General features: G+C 42.0%; 1 protein-coding gene across 1 annotated transcript; it reads left to right on the top strand.

Annotated features, from left to right (window-relative positions):
- Positions 1–154: 154 nt before the first annotated feature.
- On the top strand, positions 155–20,885 carry Slc35g2 (solute carrier family 35 member G2). Its single transcript, XM_059268453.1, has 2 exons — positions 155–418; positions 19,143–20,885. The coding sequence occupies exon 2, from the start codon at positions 19,161–19,163 to the stop codon at positions 20,397–20,399; it is 1,239 nt and encodes a 412-aa protein (XP_059124436.1). The 5' UTR covers positions 155–418; positions 19,143–19,160; the 3' UTR covers positions 20,400–20,885.
- The last annotated feature ends 130 nt before the right edge of the window (positions 20,886–21,015 follow it).

Raw genomic sequence — 21,015 nt, 5'->3', positions numbered from 1 at the left:
CTTCCCAAAGGACTATGTTGCCCTGGCTGGTAGTGGATTGCTTCTAACAGGCGAGCGCCCCCCCCTCCCCGTCCCTGGCCTCCCGCCCCCCTTCCCCTAAGGGCGTTGGCAGCATCCTCGAGGGACGCTCACGCCTCTTGGGGAGGGCTAATCCCCAGGTTGAGGCAGGCATCCTGGTGGTCTCCTGCGGGCTTCCACTCCTGCAGCGTCCGCGGTGGGGGTTGGGGCAGCAAAGAGCGCAGGCGCAGTGCCCGCGTCTGGCGCCCCTCTCCTTGCTGGTCGCCCCTGGCTGTCCAGGCTGCAGTGGTCCTCGCCGAGCGCGCGGCGACCTCAGCTGGCTTGGGAGGCCAGACCGGGAGCGCCGCCCCGGCTGAGTCCGCTAGAGCCCCGGGCGCATCCGCCTTGCAGCGACTCGCAGGTAACCGGCCCGGCGGCGGGTGGGCAGCACCAGCAGGCGGGCAGCAGCGGGCGGTGCGGGACTCTGCCTGCTTGCGGGCTGGTCCCGCCGGGAAGAGGGTGCGCAGCGAACCCCGCTCCCCACCGGGAGAGAGCCTCACTTGGGGAAAAGGCTGGCTGGCGTCAAGCGCCCGCCTACTTGGCAGACCTCCGTGGGGCGCACGTCTCTGCAGGACGTCCGAAAGGCCACCCGGTGTCCACTTCTCCCCGCTGCTGTCCTGGAGAACGGGAACAGCGGCTTCATAAAGCCAGCATCAGCCCGCGGCCTCATCCGGGGTCCTGACACCGTTGTGTGGGCCCTTCCCCAGTCTGCATCGTGAAGGTCAGGGGTGTTGTCCCTCCTCTGGACCCTGGAGCCCACACAATCTTGGCGAGTGCTTGTGGCGTCATAGAAGCGATTGCAAATGCAACTTTCAAAAATTGCTGGGTGGTTTTAGGAGTCTGACTGAGATTTTGAATTTGCCATCACTTTCCTGTCCTGTGCCCATGAGTTTTGAACTCCAGTGTAGATGGGCTGAGATTTTCATGGCTGTAGAAATGTTGTTTCGAGAGAGGATAGGGGAGGAAGGGCCCAACGGTGGCCGAGTGTGGAGGTGGAGGGAGGCTCGGGTAAGTCAGTTCCACCTCATTCAGCCACGGAGAAGAAAATGAGGATTTTCTTGACGAAATTGCTTCTGGGGTTAGAATTTTACTCAGTGTGTGTCCATTCGGCTCATTAGAGGGAGGAGAAGGTTCGCGAGAACTGACAGGAAGGACACTCTGGGGGAGCTGCGCAGATCCACGTCACTGCCCAGGCTGTCACCCAGCTCCGCTAGGAGCTGGAGCAACTCCCCTTCCCAGTGAGGGTTAAGGGGCCCAGGACAGTCTCACACTAGGCTGGGAGAGTGAGGACGTGGGCCTGGAGGGGCCATGTCTGCAGGCTATTCTCCTCCAAAAGGACTTTGAGCAGAGTTGACGGTGTCCGTGGTGCTGAAGCGCCTCATTCCCTCATCTACGACTTCCTGGACCCAAGCCAGCCATATTTTCCTCTTTTGCACCTTTGCCCAAAATAACCCATCACCAAGGCAAGTGGACAGGACGGAGCCGGCCAGACACTGAAACCCTTCACAGAGAGGTTGAGCCTGGTCTCCTGAGGGTAACACTGCAGGGAAATGTGGTTTACCTTGGAGGAAGCGATAAAGCATACGTACAGCTTGTTTGATTTGATTACCTAAGTGCAAGTACACACTGTGAGCAAGCACACCTCATGTGTGTGTGTAAGATATGTGTATGAGTATATGCATACAAACACAATGCTCATCTCTTTTCAAAGCCATCATGCACTGTAAGTCACACATTTCCCAGAATCTTTTGTAATCCATCTTTATTTTTTGACAACTCTTCAGTTTCTGGACTCTACACCACCATTAATTTTCATAATCATCTGTTCCAAAGGCACCGTGCCTGGAGATTGAAGTGTTTGGTTCTTGGCCAGGCAACCAAGGATTCACACACATTTAAGTTCCAAAGAATGCTGTACTAGAGGGACTGGGAGTGTGGAGCACCCACTCAGCATGCAACAGACCTTATGTGGGCTCCTCAGTGCCACAAAAAAAAAAAAAAAAAAAAAAAAAAAATAGAAAAGAAAAAGAAAGCATGCTTAGTTAAAGAAATTTAGGGAATAGAGAGGTGCATAAAACCAGAAAAAAATTGAAAACAGATTTTCTGTTATATGAGCACACATGCACTTTAGATGGACCATTCTTCTCTCTATTGTGTTTTAACTAATCTTGTAATCATGAACATTTATGTCCAATGTTTTATTATTATAGACCTGTGGTTCTCAACATATGGGTCATAACCCTCTTGGGTCACATATCAGATATCCTTCATATCAGATATTCAAATTATAATTCACAACAGTAGCAAAATTACAGTTATAAAGTAGCAATAAAATAATTTTATGGTTGGCGGGGTCACCACAACATGAGGAACTGTATTAAAGGGTCCAAGCATTAGGAAGGTTGAGAACCACTGTTATAGACAGTTCTGTAAATGACTTTTCTGTTTATTTCCTTTTGGGGGACTGAGTCTCAACTGTTTCCCACATTGGCCTTGAATGCAAAATTGTTCTGCCTTAGCCTCTAAAGTGCTGGAATTATATGGGATTATGGATAAGTGCTACCAAGCCCAGCAAATGTCATACTTTTTCTTTTAGACAGATTTTTATATATCCACAGTTGGACTAAAAATTGATATGTAGACAAAGATGACCTTGAACTCTCAATCGCCCTGCCCTCCTCTCCCAAAAGGTGAGATTGCAAGCATGCACTGTCATGCCTGGCCTAATACCATTCTTAAAATAAATTATGGTAAGAATGGAGCAGGAGAGATATCTCAGCAGCTATGAGTGCTCACCTTTCTTGCAGAGGACCTGTTTGAGTCCCAGCACCTATACTGCAGCTTACAGCTCTTGGTAGCTCCAATTCCAGATGATCTGTGCCCTCTTCTGTCCTCAGAGGGCACCAGGTGTGCACATGGTGCACATACATTCATACAGGCAAACATTCATACATATAAAAATAAAAAATAAATATAAGGGGGAACGTTATGGTAAAAATATATGAATTCTATCTTCTCAAATATTTAAATGCATTAAATTGATGATAATGCATTAGTACTGACTAGAAGCACAATGTACAGCACTTTCTGGGTTTATTCATTTGACTGAAACTTCATGCATATAAATTAGTAACACCCTATTTCTCCCTGCCCTCCAGTCCCTTGGTGAACACCATTCTCCTCTTTTCTATGACTTTGCCCTTTTACATACTCCATGTAAGTGGGATCACATGGTATTTGTAATTGGCTTATTTCACTTAGCATAATACTTCATTTCATTTGTATTTTCTAGATGATAGAATTTCTTTCTTCTTAGAGGCTGAATGTTATTTCTTTGTATTTATATATACTCCATTTTAAAAATCCATTCATTTATTGATGGACACTTAAATTGCTCCACCTGAATATAACGTCTTTGAACAAACACACACTTGTTTAATTACAATCTTTTTGTTTTGTTTTATTTTGTTGTTTTTCAAGACAGGGTTTCTCAGCTGGCTGGTGGTGGCTCATGCCTTTAATCCCAGAACTCAGGAGGCAGAGGCAGGTGGATCTCTGTGAGTATGAGGCCAGCGTGGTCTACAGAGTGAGTTCCAAGACATCCAGGGCTACACAGAGAAACCCTGTCTTGAAAAACAAAAAAGAAAAAAGAAAAAAAAAGACAGGGTTTCTCTGTGTAGGCTTGGCTGTCCTGGAACTCGCCCTGTAGACCAGGCTGGCCTTGAACTCACAGAGATCTGCCATCTCTCCAGCCCCATGAAACAAATATTTAAAAAAATTATTATTCTCATTTGTCTATTCCAAAATGATTTTAAACCCTAAAAAGAAAATAATACAAAATAGTTTATCAACCCCAAATAATCATTCTTTTGTTTTGGAAAACACATTACATTGATCTGCCTACCTCTGTCTCTCAAGTGCTGGGATTAAAGGTGTGTGCCATCACCACCTGGCTAATTACTATCTTTTAACAAATTCTGGAAGTAAAATTTGTGGTTTATAGGATGGATATTTTATTTTTTGATACATATATTTGTGGCCACAACCATCCATTATGGATTAATGTAATGTGTTTTCTAAAACAAAAGAATGATTATTTGGGGTTGATAGACTATTCTGTATTATTTTCTTTCTAGGGTTTAAAATCATTTTGGAATAGACAAATGAGAATAATAGTTTTTTAAAATATTTTCTTCATAGGGCTGGAGAGATGGCTCAGTGGTTGAGAGCACTGGCTGTTCTTCCAGAGGACCTGGGTTCAATTCTCACCACCCACACGGCAGCTCACAACTGTTTGCAACTCCAGTTCCGGGGGATCTGACACCCTCACACAGACAAAACACTAGTGCACATAAAACACAATATAAATTTAAAAAATATTTGCTTCTTCACTGGGGGAGGATGCCACAGCATCTGTGTCAGAGGACATCTTGCAGGAGCCTGTTCTGTCCTGCTACAGTGAGTCCAGGAAATGGAGCTCACGTTGTCAGACTGTAGCCAGACTGGCCTTGGTGGGTGAGTGCCTTAATCTGCTGAACATCTCAACAGCCCTGAGGATAGCAACTTCATTGTTTTTAGAGTATATGTTTTTAAAAAGCCGATTATAAGAAATAAAAAGATTAGGTTATAAAATTAAATCCTCCTACTCAGTCCAGCTCTGTAGGTACCACCACAGATATTAGTTTGAAGTAAATATTTTCAGATTATTATATTCATAACAATGAACAAGACATGCCATCAGCTTTAAGACACATTTTAACTTTAGAAATTTGAAGAATATGCATCATGAATTTAATGTATAATAAGGAGGGTCATGATATATATTTTTTTCTGCTTTGTTGTTTTTGATTGGTTGATTTTTGAGGCAAGATCTTACTCTGTAGCCAGACTGGCCTTGTCCTCTCTCGCTCCCTGCTCAGCCTCCCACATGCTGAGATTGTAGTCATGTGCCCCGATTCTTCTATTTTTCATGTATAAATGTTTTTTTTATGAGAATATTATTTTAAGATTTCAGTCAACATTTTATGTATATTTAGATTACTGGCAGATTAATATAACTTAATATTCCTCTGTATAATAGTGTTGTTTCCTCATGATAAATGCCTAAACAAAGTTGACGTTTCAGGAAGTGTCACACTTTGCATTGCAGGTAGCAGTGTATGATTTCTGGAGTCTCACAGCCTTCTTCATCTTTCTCACCTAAGTGGGAAAATGGACACCCACCTGTTCTTGTCATTCTTGTTTCTGTATCTTTAACAGGTTTTGTGTATCCTTCTAGGTATTTACTGGTCATGTGTGTCTGTCTTTTATGATTATCTATTCATAGTAATAATACTGTATTTCTCTAATCACCAGTTCTGTTTCTGAGCACCATCTACAAGGGTTTAATCTATCTGTGATAGTATACCTGTCAGTTAACTTGTCGGGACTAGGTAGAATCAAGCAGACAGACCCACATTGAACATAGGCTAACATTCACGCTGGTATTTTTTAAATTAATACAACTGACACTTCCATGTTAGCTATTAGAAATAGGAGTTAATTACTTCAGTCATATAAAAATAGTATTTGAGGTCTGGAGAGATTGCTTAGTGGTTAATATCATTTACTGTTCTTCCAGAGGACCTGAGTTTGGTTCCCAGCACCCATGTCAGGTGCTGCACAATCACCTGTAACTCCAGCTCCAGGCATCTGATGCTGCCTTCTGGCATCTGTGCACAACTGCACGTGTGGCATATAGTCACACACACACACACACACACACACACACACACACACACACACTAAACTAAATCTTTTTTTAAAAAAGATAGTATTTAGACAGAGTCTTAGTTCCTTCAGGCTGCTGTAACATGACTTACCAAGAACAGAAATTTGCAAATTTTCATTTTGAAGGCTGAGAGGTCCAAGATTAAGACACTAGAAAATTAGGTATCTGGTGAGGTTCTGCTTCCTGTTCATAGTTGGTGGTCTTTAGGTGTGTCCCAGTGTATCACAGTGGCAAGAGCTCTGCCCTCATGACCTAATCACCTTCTGAAGTCACTACCTCTGGACATTGTCACATATGAATTTGTAGGAGGGGAGACACAGACTAGCAGGGAGGCAAGTACATTAACAAATCATAATTTAAAAAAATATTTTTTTGTAGTGCTAGGGATGTGGCACAAACTAGGCAAATACTCTACCACTGAGCTGCACTCTCAGCACACAAATCATAAATTGTTAAGAATGCCTGTATATGATTTTGAATCTCCTCAAAGAAATAGGCTTAATAAAGTCAAGAGCGTATATGTATATATAAATATATCTGATAATCAAACCCAATTTCAATTGAAGGTTATAAAGTTCATTTTCAACGTATTTTAATTCACAAAGATGGCTAAATTCCTCGATGGCTTTTCAACTTGGGTAGACAGCATTGCTATCCACACTTGAGATCTTCTGGTGGATCTTTGCCAACATTAAGGTACCTAGCAATTTAACAGTCTGTGGTTATCCCAGTGAGGATCAGACCCTCCTCAGTAATTATGTGCTACAGGAATTTTTGCTTCCTGATGATCTAAAGAGAGACATAACGTTCTGTTGGCTTGGAATCTGGGGTAAGGGAGTAGATAGAGCAGTAATGGTGTTCTAACTGGGCTCCCCTCCCCAGCACGTTAGAACTCAGTGTTGGTTATCAGAGTCTGTCTTGGGTTTCCTGCTGGGCTGCCTTGTGCCACAGGTGATATTCTTAAACATTGACACGTTGTTGTTCCCTCCTTCTTACTTAATGGTCCTCCTGCATATTTTGGTCATAAAATCAGGCCAAATCTCCTTTAATCTCTTAGCAATAGTGGGAAGATGTGGGAAGGAGAATGACTAGCTCCCCTTTGTCAGTTTTCACCCATGTCCCTTCTGGTTTGTATCTAGGAAATACCATTAACCTGGCAGGGTAATGTCAAAGACCAGCTGAGATCATGGGACTTCTTACTCTTGACCAAAATTTTACTTTGCTCTATAAATGTTAGTGTGTATTCATAATTTAAAATGGTGTCATTTATATAACACTAAACTGTTGAATTGTCTACTCTAGGTTCACATAATTGTTGCTGTATATAATCAATGGGCAAATGCAGGACAATGCTTTTTGTACACGTAATACTATTTCTGTTAGGACCATATATGAACTCAATCCTCATACCTAATGTTTTACTGGAGTGTGTGTTTAATCATTTTCTGACTGTATATAATCATTGACTTGGGAGTTCTTTTTATTTTAGATACCACAGTATCAATAAGCAGCTTTACTGGACTTTTTACCTCAAGAACCTGATGAAAGGAAGAAAATACTTGTTGATCCATTTTTTATTATGTATTTATTTTATCTTTGATTTCTGTGTATTATTGCTAACTGAGCCACTGTTCTAAACAGGAGTGAAGAACTGGAGGGAGTGTGAGTGATGATTTTAAAGATGGTGGAGGATGACAGCCAGATTCTCTTGTTATTGCTTGGGTTCCCTTAACTCAGAGTCAGGAGTGTGAGAGAGTTAGACTGGAGAACTGTGGAGACAAAGCTCTGCATCAGCTAATGTGATCAAAGATTAAAGGTCAACGGTGAAACCGTGACTCTCCTCAGAGCAGGCCAGCTAGGCCAGAGGGCTCCTGTTCTATCAGCATTTGCTGACTCTGGTTCTGAGGTAGGACCTTCAAGATATCAAGAAAAAAGATAGTCATCATCCTTGTTCTTGTAGTGATAACATGTTGTCGGGGGGTTATGGTTATGTACATACACAACCCACAGTGATAGAATATGTCAAGGACTGCTGGAACATTCCAGAAGAAAGTGTTCCAGAGCCCAGAGAAGGAACAAATCATTTAGAGAGATGCTTCTCCAAGTGAGTTTCCAGCCCCTGATTGTCTCAAGTTTTAAACAAAAGGCCTTGTGATTTCTTAGGATGCAAATCTGGCTCCTCTTATCCTGGATATATTTATTTGCTCTTTCTCCTTTGATGTAACCAGTCTCCTGACCTTATCAGCTACTTGACCCAAATCTTGTTAGGATTCAATCCTGGCCCTGCCAGCCTCTTCACAGCATTAAGTAAATAAGAGAGCTGTGGACCAAGAAATTAAAATCTCAATGGTGCTAATTACTTGTTAGAGTCCTTTATTGAATCTTCAAGCCCAGGGCTGTCTACTTATAAAACTGCACCAATGAAGACACTCAAGTAAAGAGGCTCTTGGGTCATGAGATGAAGAGCTAAGCAGGTACAAGTGAAGATCTGGAGAGTGAGTCAACGCCCAGGGATGTGACCTCCATGAGAAACATGGGGACCAAGGGGAGAGGCAGGCAAATGAAGGCCATGCTGAAAGGATTCTCCAAACGTGGTTAAGGTTCAAGGACCATTCACCTACCATCTCCAACATCACAAACACCCTTCTGTGTTTTGCTCTGTTCTGAAAATGTTTTGTTTTTTTCTGAGACAGGCTTTCTCTCTGTAATAGCCTTGGCCGTCCTGAACTTGCTTTGTAGACCAGGCTGGCCTCGTAATCATAGAGATCTTCCTGCCTCTGCCTCCTGAGTGCTGGAATTAAAGGTGTGAGCCACCATGCCCAGCTCTTAAAACCTTTTTATTTCGTTTAGAGTGTGTGTGTGTGTGTGTGTGTGTGTGTGTGTGTGTGTGTGTGTAGGTCATAACACAACTTGTGAGAGTCAGGTCTTTCTGGGTTGGATTTGTCAGGCTTGGTAGCAAGCACCTTTACATCCTGAACCATCTTCCCATCCCCCTTCTCTGCTGTGTTAAGAACACATTGCATTAAGGCATAAAAATACCGCTCGCTCTATTTCTGAAGAGGGAAATATTGCTTCTGAGCAGTTTCTGAAATTGCAGTCCTAGGAGATGGATGATACTGTCTTCTGTTTCAGTGCTGACTCCATTTCCTGGTCCAGACGATCAAAATCTGTGCATGCGTTAGAGAACAGCATGAGGTCCATCTGTTCAGGTCAGGTTTCCCACATTAACATGAAGATTTATGGAGTGGTAACTTATGTAAGAAAGCCAATGGCAATGATGGTATATTCTTTGCTGCCATTTGGAATCTACATTATATTTTTAGTTTGTCGTGAAAATACCATAATATATACACACACGAATACACTGGATTCTTTCAAAAGCAGTAACAAAGGCAACTCCTTCAGTTTGTAGTCATTTACCTCTGTTTTGGTTTGAGCACTAGACACCATCCATTCATATTTTCCCTGTAAAGTGGTCTGTTTATCCACAACTTTCCTCCCACAGATGGCACAGATATACAAGAACTACGCTTGGCTTCTTGGGTGACTCGTCAGACTAAACTACAGAGTAATGATTTGTTTTTTCTTCTTAAGAAAGTAGGTTAAACTTTTTTAGATTTTTAAATAGATATTTATACAAAAAATAAAAAATCTGTAAGTACGTATGCATGCATATGAATTACCTTATATAAATAGAACCATACCATGACAGGAACTTAAGTCTCTTCACCTTTGCAGTGTGTGTGTGTGTGTGTGTGTGTGTGTGTGTGTGTGTGTGTGTGTTTGTGTGTGGTGTGGTGTGTGTGTGCACGTGCACATGTGTGTTCTAAAGACATTAATGGAGTGTGATGATTTTAATATGTCTATGTGTACTGTGTTGCCTACCAGGTATTGTATATGTGACTTATAGTTTGGTCTGATACAAGGAGGCATCTAATGACCATTTCTTAATGGTCTTATCTTTGGGATTTTACTGAAATATATATATATATGGAAAGAGGTGACTGAATTGTAACTTTACTAATTGTAACATCAGTCTGTTATGTGAAGAATTAGTTATGATCAAAACAAATCAAATCTGTAGTATTTCCAGACATTGACCTGGAGTGGAGTTTGGGGATTCAGGCTTGGTGCTCACACAGACAAACAGCAGGAAGAGCACAGACAAACAGCAGGAAGAGCAGGGCGGATAGGAACAGGTGGGGCCTGTAGTGTTTCAGGGATCTGAGAGCAGACTTGCCCCGGGTGTTCCTTTTTTGTTCAAAGATTCTTGCATATCTGAGAAGGTTGGAAGCCTACTTTGAACTCAGCTGGGATGTTTGATACTCTTTCACAAGACAGGTGAATAACAAGCAGCAAAGAAGGACATCAACAACCAAGATTTGTTTTACATTTAAATAGCATGTAATCAATACAATAAACCAATGATTTAACCATGTAGACACATATAAAAAGATCATCTTAGCTGGGCATAGTGGCGCACACCTTTAATCCCAGCACTCAGGAAGCAGAGGCAGGCAGATCTCTGTGAGTTTGAGGCCAGCCTGGTCTAATAGTAAGTTCCACAGTGAAACCCTGTTTTATTCCTGCCCTCCTTTCTAGCCATGCCCCCTTTGTCCTTAATAATCACCAGCAGGCTGAATTTAAAGGTGCTGATTTGACTGAAAATTGATTTTGCTTCAATTTTTTTTCTTTCAGGCAGGAGGAAAATAAGTGTTAGATGATAACTATGTGTCATCTGAGAGTGGCATATTTTATGTAAATTGATAAAAAGGCTTTTCGGAGATTAGAAAGGCCCTTTGCTGGAAGGAAGATGTGCTGATTATAAGTTGTGAAAGTTGGGTTATGGGGCTGTAGCTCGGGGTCGAGCATTTGCTTGTCATGCATGAGGCCCAGCTTTGATCTCTAGAACCAAAGAATAAAAAGGTTAATAATATAAATGGTGAAAATCTTGCATTCTAGCATGTTCTCAGCTGCCAGCCAACACACTCATTAGTGTGCCAGAATGGATTTTAAAGTGTCACAACATAATTGCTCTGTTCCAAACCAGGCATCATCACCTTCACACAAGCCAAATCTGTCTCCTTGTTTGAAAACTGCTGCATACAGCCAAAAAAAAAAAAAACCTTTTTAGGAAAAAAAGCAAAAAATGAAACAACAACAAAACCCCTTTTTCAAAACCTAGTATTGCTAGGTGTGGTGGCTCATGCTTTGAATCTCACCCCTCTGGAGGCAGAGGCAGGTGGATCTGGAGTTTCAGGACAGCCTGGTCTACAGAGTGAGTTCCAGGACAGCTAGGGCTATATAGTGAGACCCTGTCTCAAAGGATAAAATAAAACAAAACAAAAAACAACCCCCCCCCCCGAAAAGCCTGGTATGCATGGCTTGTTACACTTCCTTCAGTCATTAACCATCACTGAGTGGCGAGGAGCCCCGCGTTCCTCTTAGAGCAGCATGTGTGATTAGAGCAAACTGAATGGCTAGCCTGGCTCTGATCAGACTGTCAGTTCCCCTCCCCACTCCCCCTTTCCAGCCTTCTGCTCTCTTCCCCTCAAGTCTTCCCTTCTCCTTTCCGTGCAGCAGTTGCCCCACCGTTTCTGCACAGCTCACAGCTCACTCCTAGCCATCTCCTGACTTTGGGCTCTAGAACTGTCAATTAAGTCTCCAGCCCAACTTTTGACTAGCTTCCCTGTTCAGTGGTCATCTCACTCTCTACACCCAAGCCCTCACAGGCCTCTCTTTGTACCTCCTCTTATTTGCAAATCCCATAAGAATAATTTTTATCCCTTCCACATGCCAGAGTGAACCATCTCAGAAAAATCCCCGGGTCCCTCTTCTACTGTTCATGGTTCAGCCCAATTCTTCTTATTCTTTTTTTTGTTTTTGTTTTTGGTTTTTCAAAACAAGGTTTCTCTGTGTAGCTTTGGTGCCTGTTCTGGATCTCACTCTGCTCCGTAGACCAGGCTGGCCTCAAACCTAGAGATCCACCTGGCTCTGCCTCCCAAGTGTTGGGATTAAAGGTGTGTGCTACCACCCCCTCACCCCCCACCCCCCCCTCCCGCCACAGCCCAAGTCTTCTTAGCCATTGCTGACCACATACTTCATTGCTCTTCTTAATGTAGTTCATTATGGAATCTAGTATCAGCTTACCTAACTCACTGCAGTCTCTGACAGCCCTAGCTTCAGTCAGCCTAACCCCTTCAAAGCAGCCTCAACCTCGCTTGGAGTCTCTGCTTTCAGCCTCCAGCGAAGCTTTTCTCACTCAGGTGGTCCTTCCCTGAAGCAGATTTTAGTTAACATGCCGAGGTGCTTATCATTTAGCCTGGAGTATGCTGATTTTTATACAACCAGATCAAGCAGGCTGTCACCCAGCTTTGGCACTGTTGCATTCCTGTTAAGCACTGCAGGCAGTCATTACCATAGACATGCCACCATTGACCAGTTGGCAGATTGGTACAGTGATGAAGATGGATTTGGACTCTGTCATCCACATCCCCTCTCCACTTCTTCTAAGGAAGTATGTACATTTGTAAGATGGTTCCAGGGTCAGGAGCAGCAGTCAATGACTGTGGAAACAAGGTTAACAGTGGCTCCGGAAATCCATAATGTGTCCTCTCTGAGGGCTGAACTGTCAGGGCTAAAAGCTACAGCCAGATCCAAAATGCAACAGGCTTGCCACTGCTTACTCAGAGTACATTTCCCCCCCTCAGCATTAAGAAGTTCATGGATAGAATGAAGAACCTTTATACTACCAATTTTCTTTTTCATCGTAGGATCTACCCCAGGACCTTAGGTATGCTAGATAAGCACTCAACCATGAGATAAATACCCAGCTTTAAAAATGTTTGTTTTTGTGATTGTTTATTTCTGTTTGTGCAGGTGCGTATGAGTATATGGAGGCATGTGTGCAAGAGGGAGCTACAAGTCAGCCTTGGGTGTTGTTCCTCAGGAGCTGCTGACCTTGCTTTTTAAGACAGGGTCTCTCATTGAACCTGAGTTCCCTGGTTAACTAGGCTGGCTGGCTAGTGAGTCCCAGGAATCCTCTCTGCTCCTACAGTGCTCGGATTGCAGCATGTACCATCATACAAGCTTTTACATGGGGGCTGGAGAGCAAAGTCAGCTCTCCATGCTCACATGATAAACACTGACTATCTCCTCAGCCCAAACTCTTTAATTTTCAAGAAACAAGCTCTCACTATGTTGCCCAGGCTAGCTTTGAACTGGACTCTGCTCAATAATGTGGAAATGAGTGTTAAATTTTGGTTTTTCCTTTGCCTTCCACCTGTGGTAGTTTGAATAAGAATGCCCTCTTATGCTCATATATTTGAATGTTTAGTCACCAGAGAGTGGAACTCTTGATAGGATTAGAAGGTTTAGGAGACATGGCCTTGTTGGAGGAAGTGCATCATTGGGGGTGGGCTTTGAGGTTTCAAAAGCCCCTGCTAGGCCCTGTGGATCAGAACTTAGCTCTCAGCTACTGTTCCAGTGCCAGGTGTGCAACTATGTTCCCTGCCAAGATGATAATTGACTAGCCTTCTGAAACGGTAAGCAAGCCCCCAATTAAATGCTTTCTTTTATAAGAGTTTCCTTGGTCATGGTGTCTCTTCACAGCAATAGAACTAAGACACCACATACTCCCTTTTCTTTTTTAAAAAAATATTATTTATTTTTTATGTTTATGTGTGAATGCTTGCATGATTTCATGTGTACCATTTGCATTCAGTAACCAGAAGAGGGAGTTGGATTCCTTGAAACTGGAGTTACAGGTCGTTGTGAACCATCAGGTGGGTGCTGGGAACCAAACCTGGGTCTTCTGCAAGAACAGCCAGCGCTCTTAACCACTGAACCATCTCTCCAGCCTGCCTTTTCTTTCTTTTGAGACATAGTCTTACTTTGTAGCCCAAGCTGGCCTTAAACTTATAATCTTCCTGCCTTATCCTCCCAGGTTCTAGGATTATAGGTGCATGCAACTGTACCTAGTTGGAATTCATCCTTTAAAACCCCCAAGTAACATTTTAGCATAAATATGTAAAATAAGCTATTATTTTGTTATGTTCACAAATTGTGTACAAATTCACTAGTGTCTAGACAATTTAAAGCCCAGCCTAGCCTTTTCTCTGATTCCTGGTCACCATGATATAGGCTGCTTTGCTCTACCATATATATCCTCCCTGCCCTGATGGACTAAACCCTTGGAAATCAGAGCCAGATAGAAGATTTGTCTGCTAGGACATGAATACTGTGTGGGAAATATAGGTGACCCTTCATGTAGGGACTGGCTAGTTGTGAGCCCTGCCCCTGAGAGCATTTCTGAGGAAGCTGACCAGTAGGACAAATGTCTTTAGGGACACTGGGCAAATCATCATACCTGGGGTGCACATTAGCAGTGTCCCCATATACACCTCTACTACTACTTGGTTCTTACCTCTTGGTCACTCCTGATGGGAGACATGTTGGACAATGCCATCTACTATTTGGAGTTCACCTGGGCTTCCAGCCCTGCATTCACAGAGCTGGAGATGATACTGGGATTGCCAGAGCACTTCCTATTCCACCCAGCAGGCAGGCGGTGCCTGCAGTGACAAATGCCCTCTCACATAGAGGCTAAGTAGAGAAGGAGAAGCAAAGCCCTGTGCTGAGCTTGATTACACATCCTAGTACTTAGTAGCCTGAGGCAGGAAGGAAGATTATCACAAGAGGACTAGCCTGGGCTATAGGAGACCCTATCTCAAAACACACACACACACACACACACACAGTCAATATGTATTAGTGCATATATACACATATCAATCTAAAATTGTATCTTTTTTACTCTTCAAAACTTAAAATGTAGAAAATAGTTACTTCTGGCTAGTATAAAAAGTACTAAGAAATTAGGCACTCACTTTTTAATGTGGATTTAATGAAGTGTCATCATAATTCTGGTGACAACTATGAAATATTTTGAAGTACTTTACCTATTTCATAAAGCCAATTCCAAGATGTTAGCATTTCTTGATTATTGTTCTTAAGCAAACTCAAGGTATATTTTATTCTAGGCCCAAATTTGAAAATAGAAAAAAGCTACTGGTCAGTAGTCTTTATAAAGCATTATAAGCCATTGTTTCCAACCTTTCAGTGAACCCCTTTGTCCTCAGTCATTCACTCCAGACTCACTACCACTTCCTTGTGTGTTTCTCTCTCTTTCTAATTCTCCTCTTCCTCCTCTCCCTCCTCCTCCCTCTCTTCTTCTTTTCCTATTAAGTGATTTGGGATGAACTATACCTAATAAAGATGTATGAACAACAGGGGCTCAGAGCCTTTAAAAAACAATGGCATCTTAATTTAGTTGTGCCTTCTCACTCACCAGTTGGAAATATGCCTAGAAAGGACATTTTAATTTGCCTCTTGCTTTTTGAGCACAGAGAAAATAGTTGGAAAGAAAAGGGTGAGCAGTGATGGGTCCAGTCACTGTTTAGAATGGCAAGGGAATGTGAGTCTCTTAGGGCCAAGTAAATACAGTTGGTTTTTGTCCACGACATCAAGAAGGCCAAACATCAAAAACTGGCAAACTGTAAGCCCCGCAGTACAAACATCTCCCATAGCAAAGATCTGTGTATTGAGGACCTTTGGAACTGACCTGAGAAAAGGCATGCCTGCAACCTCAAGGATATCTAACAAAGAGACAAAAATATTGACAGAAACAATTCAAAGGATGAGAGTGTGAAATTCAGGACCACCAAGGCAATTATCATAAGGAAATGACTTACACTAATATGAAGCTTGATATAGCCTATAGATGAGAGGTGACCAGGGAGGGGAGATTACAAGCAAGTTGGAAACCCGTGAATACAGACTAAAGCTGTGCTGTCTGAGGAAAGTAATGAAAAGTAGTTCATGGGCAGGAACTTGGAACTTTAAGGGCATCAAATATTTGGATCTTTGAAATCACAAAATGAGTAAGCATCATTTAGACATTCTCCTTATTAGGTTAGCTCCAACTCCATAAGTCACACAATCTTTAAATTAAGTTAAATTCGACTGATTTGGATTTTTTTGTTTGTTTGTTTTTTGAGACAAGGTCTTGGGCTGGCCTTGAACACCCTGTGTATCTGAGGCTGGTCCTGAATTGATGTTCCTGCCTCTATCTCTCAAGTGCTGGGATTACAGGCTTGCACAATACCTGGTTTAGCGGTTTTTAATCGTATCTACAAAATCTACTCATGGCATCATTTAGATTTGTGTTTGATCAAATAAGTGAGGTCTGGAGTTCAGCTTGGCCTACTTTCTACATCAGTAGGCTATTACACAAGAGGAGCCAGTGCACGACATGTGCCCTTTCATCTTCCTTCCTCTCTGTGCCAGTACACTAGAGAAGCTACAGCCCAAAGATAGGACCGAAGCAATGAAGACAAACCTTCCTTTACAGTTTTTAAAACACTTATGTATGGTATGTGGGTGTATGCATGGGCACACATGTGCCATGGCATGTGCATGGAAGTCAGAGGACAGTTTTCAGGATTCAGTTCTTTCCTTCTACCATGTGAGGTCCAGGGACTGAACTCAGATCATCAGCCTCTTTGGAGTACACCCTTGGTCACTGAGCCTTGGCTATCTTGACAGCCTAAAAAACCCTTCTACAGCCCCCAAAGGGAGAAAACAGGAGGAATAAAATAGCAAGCTACTCTTACTCCCTAATCATGTCTCTAGAGCTGTAGATTTGGCCCGTAGCAGTAAGCTTTGAATGAATATAAGGTAAAATTTTAATGATAGCAGCAAATGGGAAGTTATGGAATGTAAAATTTCATTAAGATAATTACTGGCCATCAAGGAAAGGAGAATTGGCATAGTTAAATTGGGTACAGTAACTAGGAACATAAAACTCCAGAGCTGAGCCAAGCAGGAAGCAACATGATTACATTATACAAATTAGATTAGAAGAGCTGCAATTGTTTAGATGAAGAAGTGTCTGGAGAAGTCAGAGAAGGCTTGCTCCTAAAGACAGACTTTGAATTAGGTCCTAACCGACGATCAGTATTCAGAACACTGGAGCAGAGGAGACACTAGTGGAATGAAAGCTTGGGAAATGATTTCTTACATACATGGTACAAGGTCATGGAGATACCACACAGACTACTGGAGCAAAGTGTGGATGCCAAGGGGCTGAGTTCAGACTAGGGCCACACTAAGCAGGGTCTCAAGTGCCTGGCAGAGAAACTAATTTAACCTTTCTTTTTTGGTTTTGAGACAGCATCTCATGTGGCCCAGGCTAGCCTCAAACCCACTCACTATGTAGTTGAGGATGGCCTTTACTTCCTGGTCTTCCTGCCTCTACCTCCTAAGTGTTGGGATTACAGCGTGAACTGGGTTAGTTGATATTGATAGTGTAGACAGGAGGTCTGCAGAGAATGTTTGGTTCTTGGATGGGGAAAACTTGGAGGAAAGTTTCTGTTCTTAATCTTTTAGAGGCAGATTAATGTGACAACAGGATAACACACATGGGATTTAGAGGAGGGCTGGAACTCAAAGAGGGCAGACAGGATGCCAGGGTAATGTTCTTGTCTGGAACTCATACTGGCTTCTTCTAGAATAATGACATTAACATGGAATTAGAGAAAAAAGAAAAATTCAAGAAATATTTCAAAGATAAAGACAGTAAGAATGAACCAATTTGGAGTGTGATGGCCAAAAGGAGAATTCAGAATATTCCTTGATTTCTACCTTGGGGATCTGGAGGGACTGTGAGATCACCAACATGAGTGAGGGAGCTGGGAAGAAAGCTCCTTCTTGGAGATTGAGACTATGATTGAGTTCAAGGTCATTGAAGCTAAAGACACAATTTTAAAATAGAAATGGATAGAAGTGAGAAATAAATAGTGGGATTTCTTGAGATCGGTATGCTGGAGAGACTGCAGGAAGAGGCTGGTTAGGTCTGGAGGGTCTGGAGGCATGGCTGGTATTTTCCATGACTGTTTCCAGTGGAAAAGGACTTTCAGAAGAGGGAGTAACAGAACAGCTGGCTTTCCAGATGGTGTCAAAAGAACAGAACTGGATTTGATTCTGGGGTCATGGTTTAAGTCCTGGAATTGATGAGTTTGGGCAAGGATTTGGGGAATCATGAGGAAAGAAGATTCCTCTTTTCTCCTTTGTTCTTCCCTTTAGGGTGGAGAACTCCAGGGGGCTCCACCTGTCTGGTAAGGTATATTGCCAGATCATCTTTTATGGTGGAAGAAAAGAATCACTGAGAAGGAAAAGGAAATTGTTCAAATAAAGACAGGAAGGCAGGCTGAGTGAGAAAGAGTAACACTGTAAAAGATACCCAGTGTTTCATAGGATAATTATAGGTGAAAACAGCCAAACTTACTGCTAACATTTATTGAGAGTTTACTATATATACTTCTGTGGGAAATTCTTTATATTTAGTATTTCTTTAATCCTTACTTTGAAAGATGCTTAATATTTTTTCCTAACCGACAGCATATCATAATACCAAGTGCTGGGATTATAGATATGTGCCAGTTGGCTTAGATTCTGTTATTATGTAGAATTACATAAAATACTTTGGGAGACTGATGAGAGGTTCAGTAGTTAAAAGCACTTCCTGCTCTTTCAGTTTGGGTCCTAGCACCCATGTTGGGTGGCTCACAACAACTTACAACTCCAATTCCAGGGAATTCAACTACCTTTTCTGGCCTGTGAGGATACCTGCATACCTACATACCTACACACACACACACACACACACACACACACACACACACACACACATACACACACACACACACATCTTTAAAATACTTTGGATTTATGTATTTACAATTTTAGAGCATAGACAAATGGACACAATAAAAAGGCAAGGTGTGATTGATGAGACTTTTAATTTTTTGTGTTTTTCTTTTAAGATGGGTAGAAATGAGAATATGGGAAAATATCAGTGTGTCATGTAAAAATCAGGCATAAAGCTGAAAGAGACAAGCCGGGTCTATGGTATATGCCTCTAATCCTAGCAGTTGGGAGCTGGAGGCAGGAGGATCAAGAGTTCCTATTTCAAAAAACCAATTAATCAAGCAAACAAAAGAGCTAAGTAAGAACAAATACAGGGAGACATTGGAACAGGTTTACAATAGGAGTGATAAGAGGGTGGAAAATTCCATTGGGCTTCATATATATGATAATGCATATGCCAGATCAAATTTCCTACTACGTTTTCTTTCCAGATTCCTGTTATACTCTCTACCTTCCATCATTGAAATAGTATATATCTGTAAAATAGTAATGTGGTTTTCAATGCAATAAACACGTATATTTTTTCTTTTTCTTTTTCTTTAAATAGAATTTATTATCTGAAGAAATGGATACTTCTCCATCCAAAAAATATCCAGTTAAAAAACGGGTGAAAATACATCCCAACACAGTCATGGTGAAATATACCTCTCATTATCCCCAACCTGGGGACGACAGATATGAGGAAATCAATGAAGACTATGGCAAATTTATGGAAGAAAATCCAAAGAAAAGTCTGCTGAGTGAAATGAAGAGAAAAGGAAGAACTTTGTTTGGAACCATGGACACTCAGCCTCCACTAACAGAAGACTCAAGAGCCAGTGGGATGACACAATTCCAGAGCTTTGCAGAAAAAAACATTTTTCAGTCCCGAAAAATGTGGATAGTGCTGTTTGGATCTGCCTTGGCTCATGGCTGTGTGGCTCTCATCACTAGGCTTGTTTCTGATCGTTCTAAAGTTCCATCTCTAGAACTGATTTTTATCCGTTCTGTCTTGCAGGTCTTATCGGTGTTAGTTGTGTGTTATTACCAGGAAGCTCCTTTTGGACCCAGCGGATACCGATTACGACTTTTCTTTTATGGTGTATGCAATGTTATTTCTATCACCTGTGCTTATACCTCCTTCTCCATAGTTCCTCCCAGCAATGGGACCACGATGTGGAGAGCCACAACCACAGTCTTCAGCGCCATTTTAGCATTTTTACTTGTAGATGAGAAAATGGCTTACGTTGACATGGCTACAGTGGTTTGCAGTATCTTAGGCGTTTGTCTTGTCATGATTCCCAATATCGCTGATGAAGACAACTCTTTGTTAAATGCCTGGAAAGAAGCCTTTGGGTACACTATGACTGTGATGGCCGGACTGACCACTGCTCTTTCTATGATCGTGTACCGATCCATCAGGGAGAAGATCAGCATGTGGACTGCACTGTTTACCTTTGGTTGGACTGGAACAGTCTGGGGAGTTTCTACTATGTTTGTTCTTCAAGAACCGATTATCCCTTTAGATGGAGAAACATGGAGCTATCTTATTGCTATATGCATCTGTTCTACTGTAGCATTCTTAGGAGTTTATTATGCCTTAGACAAATTCCACCCAGCTTTGGTCAGCACAGTACAGCATCTGGAGATTGTGGTAGCTATGGTCTTACAGCTTCTAGTGTTACACATATTTCCTAGTGTTTACGATGTTTTTGGAGGGGTGATCATTATGATTAGTGTATTTGTCCTTGCTGGCTATAAACTGTATTGGAGGAATGTAAGGAGGGAAGATTATCAGGAAATACTGGACTCTCCCATTAAATGAATACCAGGTTATTATTATCTTGTTAATGTCTAGTTACTAACATGTACATTGCCATTTTAATATTTACCTGTAGATGTCTTTTGTGTTATATAATTGATAGAGTGCTATATTGATAGAGTGCTATATAGTATAAATAATTATGCAGATGCAGAAAAATATTCCAGACTAATATATTAAAGCATAAATATTAAATAGATGAAATATGTCATGAAGTTGGTGTCTTTATAACTATTAATAAAATGTAATTGTGGTAGAAGAGTATCATTCTCCATCACCAAAGACACAAGACTAGGAGTCTCAGATTGAATTTCTGTGGTTATAAACTTCTAAAACTTGAAAACTGTTTTTGTTTTGTTTTGAGAAAGGGTCTTTCTATGTAATTCTGGCTGTCCTGGAACTTGCTATGTAGACCAGACTGGTCTTGAACTCAGAGACCTGCCTGCTTCTGTCTCCTGAGTGTTGGCATTAAAGGTGTGAGCCGCTACACCTGGGGAAAATGTTTCTTTTATCTATTTATTTATTGGAGACAGGGTTTCTCTGTGTAGCCTTGGCTGTCTTGATAGACCAGGCTGCTCTCAAACTCACAGAGATCATCCTGCCTTTGCCTCCTGAGTGC

The sequence above is a fragment of the Peromyscus eremicus genome, chromosome 7 (assembly GCF_949786415.1).
Source record: "Peromyscus eremicus chromosome 7, PerEre_H2_v1, whole genome shotgun sequence".
Classification (NCBI taxonomy): Eukaryota; Metazoa; Chordata; class Mammalia; order Rodentia; family Cricetidae; genus Peromyscus; species Peromyscus eremicus.
The sequence above is the reverse complement of the archived record's forward strand: the minus strand, read 5'-3'. Positions and strand labels throughout refer to the sequence as shown.